This window comes from Octopus bimaculoides, chromosome 2 (genome assembly GCF_001194135.2).
Source record: "Octopus bimaculoides isolate UCB-OBI-ISO-001 chromosome 2, ASM119413v2, whole genome shotgun sequence".
Taxonomy (NCBI): Eukaryota; Metazoa; Mollusca; class Cephalopoda; order Octopoda; family Octopodidae; genus Octopus; species Octopus bimaculoides.
Genome location: NC_068982.1, coordinates 67,694,421 through 67,698,160, shown reverse-complemented (window position 1 = coordinate 67,698,160; position 3,740 = coordinate 67,694,421). Strand labels below are relative to the sequence as shown.

General features: G+C 34.4%; 1 protein-coding gene across 1 annotated transcript in view; it reads right to left on the bottom strand.

Annotated features, from left to right (window-relative positions):
- Positions 1–3,058, bottom strand: part of LOC106867180 (angiopoietin-related protein 7) — a 105,653-nt gene extending 102,595 nt beyond the window's left edge. Inside the window, exon 1 of the mRNA XM_014911981.2 lies at positions 1,663–3,058. Coding sequence (XP_014767467.1) covers positions 1,663–2,220 — 558 coding nt within the window. The 5' untranslated portion in view covers positions 2,221–3,058. The remainder of the gene's footprint in view (positions 1–1,662) is intronic.
- Between the last annotated feature and the right edge of the window lie 682 nt (positions 3,059–3,740).

The following is a 3,740-nucleotide window of genomic DNA, read 5'->3' as shown; positions in this document are numbered from 1 at the left end:
CATAATAAGTACCTAGCTTAAAAAATAAGTACTGGGGTTGATTTATTCGACTAAACCCTTCAAGGCTGTGCCCTAGCACGGCTGCAGTTCAATGACTGAAACAAATAGAGGGGTTAAAGAACTTAAGATAGAACTTAAGGGCATGTTTGTGTGTATGTGTATGTCTGTGTGTGTGTATGTGTGTGTGTGTCTGTGTGTCTGTGTGTGTATGTATGTGTGTGTGTGTGTGTGTGTGTGTGTGTGTGTGTGTGTGTATGTGTGTATACAATAGCAACACTCGCGCATGCAGGTATAATATGCAATATAATATATTCTTCTACCACCTTCTCGTCTTCTTAAATTTAAGCATCCAACATTAAGCATCACAAGATAACTAGAGAAGATCGAACTTCCACTGATATGAAAGGATTTGAACGTAGCACAGAAATGTAAAGAAACACCTGTTACTTATTTCATGCACCACCTCGCTGCACTGCAGTCACATACGTGCTATCTGATGTAGCGATGTCTAAACTATATATATATGCGCGCGCGCGCGTGTTTGTGCGTCGGTATATATACATATGCGTGTGTGTTTAGTTGTACATGGGTATACATATATGTATATATCAAAATGTGGATAGTTTAACCTGTTCATACTGTATTATTTGCATTATCCTGCGTTTGAGAATAAAATTATTTCCCTATCTGTATGTATATATATATATATATATATATATATATATATACAGAAATATGTATATATTCACATATAAGTATGCAATATACATATTTACACACACGCATGTTTAATTACATATCTATCTATCAATAAAGATTTGCCTATTTATACTCTCCCCTCATCCTTCTTCTCTCTCTCTCTCTCTTACACACACACACACACACACACACACACACATACATACACATGTACAAGCATGCATTCGTACACACACATAATATGCATACATACACATATACAGCAAGCATTCGTACATACCTACGTACTCATGAATATACAAAGCATACATACACATACACACACACACATACATATACATACAAAATTACCTATTTGGAAGGGAAGATCAAAAATGCTCATATAATGTGTAGAAAATCAGATAACTTTCAATAGGCATTGATACACACTATATTTTCAATCAATATGAATTCAATAAAAGGCATGTGTGTTTATTTACGTTCAGCTGTCTACGTTATCTCCGAACTGCATTCACAGTATGTAAATATATTTATGTAGCTATGTATGTTTATATCTTTACATTTCAATTTATTTCAAGTGCGTTGAGGTCTATGTATGTGTGTAGGGAGAGAGAGAGAGTGAGTGAGAGAGAGAGTGAGTGAGATAGAGGCAGACAGAGTGACGGATATATATATATATATATATATATATATATATATATATATATATATATATACATATATATCTATGTGCACACGCACACACATATATACGTACACACATATATATATATATATATATTGTATGCGCACATACACATATGTACATATACATACATATATGCATATATGTATATATATAAATGTGTGTGTGCGTTTGTGTGTTTGTGTGTGTGTTTGTATTGAGATATGTTTATATTAATGTATATTTTAGAGTAGTACGTCTTAGGAGCTCACGTGGAAATATTCATATAACAGTCTTACCTTCCGCGATTGGTCTCCATCGGCCCTTATGTTTTGTAACTCACGTTTCATCACTATCCATTCTGCTTTCAGATCACCGACAACTGAACGAAGGTTGTCTATCCCATCTTCATTCTTTATTTTCTTCATTTGACTCGTAATCCTTTCCAGCCTATTGGTCACTGCGCCAACACTATTCCAAATACTATCGATCTCTGATTTTTTGGGGGCATATTTCATTGCCTGAGGATGTCTTGTTCGATGGTGAGTATCCAGACTTTTCACTTTGGTTTGAAGCAACGCTGTAGCATTATCCAGTTCATCTACTTTTGCCAAAACCTGCAGACGTAAACTAAGAAGGTCTCTGGTCAGAGTTGCATTCATTAAACCCGTCCCACCTTCCAGTTTGTCAATTCTTTCTATGATATTTTCATCGGGTTTCCAAACTTCAAAATTATACGTACAGGTGCCAGTATTAATTTTACTGGGGGGTGATACAGCGGATACTTCCAAGGGTACTACCTGTACACTGAGAGATACAGCGATGAACGTAACGGTTACCCATGTGCTGGATAACATTTTTATATTAATTCTTTCAAAAGTGGCTATGTGAGAAATAATAATAATATTATAATAACAATTAATATGTGCTGTTATAAATATCGATACAAATATTCTTATATTTATATTAGGCTATAGACACGTAATTTGCACAAATTTTGGAGCACTTTTTTTTATATATAATCGTAATCATGAGTGTTTATAACACAACTGTTATGGTAAATAAGCATATCGCAAAAAAGAGAAACCTTCATTCAACCAGCTACATCTGTTGTTCTGAATGGTCAACTACAAAAAATATGCCGTACGAGAGACACAACAGTTTTGCTTTTGTATCGATAACAGCACAGCAGATAGCCACTAGCAACAGAGAGACGACATACGCATATGTTGTTTGCAGCAGTGATAGTGATGCTGATGATGCTGTGATTCGATCGACTAAATTTGGTTGGCTGTGAGATAAAACACTCAACAGCTGCCTGCCTTTTCATTTGCTTTATCTTTCTCACTAAACTGTTCCATTTACATCCTGCAACCCACCACCATCTACAACTTTACTTTCACTTTCATATTCACAAAACAAATTTCTTTTAAATAATTATGTTCTTCCTCTCATAAATTTTAAATCTGTTTTTTCTTCTTTCTTTCTCCTTACTGACATTATTTCGTTGTTATTTTCTAATTATTCACTTTTCCTTTTCCGTTAAAAGTTGTTGTCGTCTGTTTTTCCCGCGCAGTTTGTATCTCTCACTACTATTTCACCTTCATGCAGTTATTTTCCCTTCGATATTATCAGCCTTCCTCTTATGCATTTACTACTTTCACCGGTGCTTCACTGGCTGTTCTGACAATAACTTAAGCTCCCGCTATACAATAAATACGTTATTTTGTCGAAGGTAAATTTTAGTGGTAAAGGAAAAAATTAAACTTGACGTAAAAGCTGAAACGCATTATACACCATATACTCAAAATACAGAAGTCTGTATGTATATATACATACAAATACATAAATATCGATGCACATTTATAAATACACTCACACACACACACACTCATGCAACTCCACACATATGCACACATTCATGCACGTGCGTGCACACACACACACACACACACACACACACACACACACATATATATATATATATATATAAACATTATTGTCTATTAAGTCTTACAGTCAGAAAATACGTTCTAAATATGTGCATAGCATTCATGAGTTCATATGTGAGGTGCATTTGGTGAGATGTCTTTACAGTAAATATAATTTTCTTCCGGGTACAAAATAAAGAATAAAGTATCATTGTCTCAGGGTACTACCATAGAATTCCAGGGAGAATGCATGTGCAGTTCAGTTTAATGCAATTTGAACTGAAATCCAGGGTTAATTTGCAACACCAAACAGGAAAATACTTTCATACAGGCCACTATTGCCTGCAATATCTTTATTAACTCCTTATCATACATACATGCATAAACAGACACATGTGTGTGCATATATGTATATGTGCATATATATATATATATATATATATATA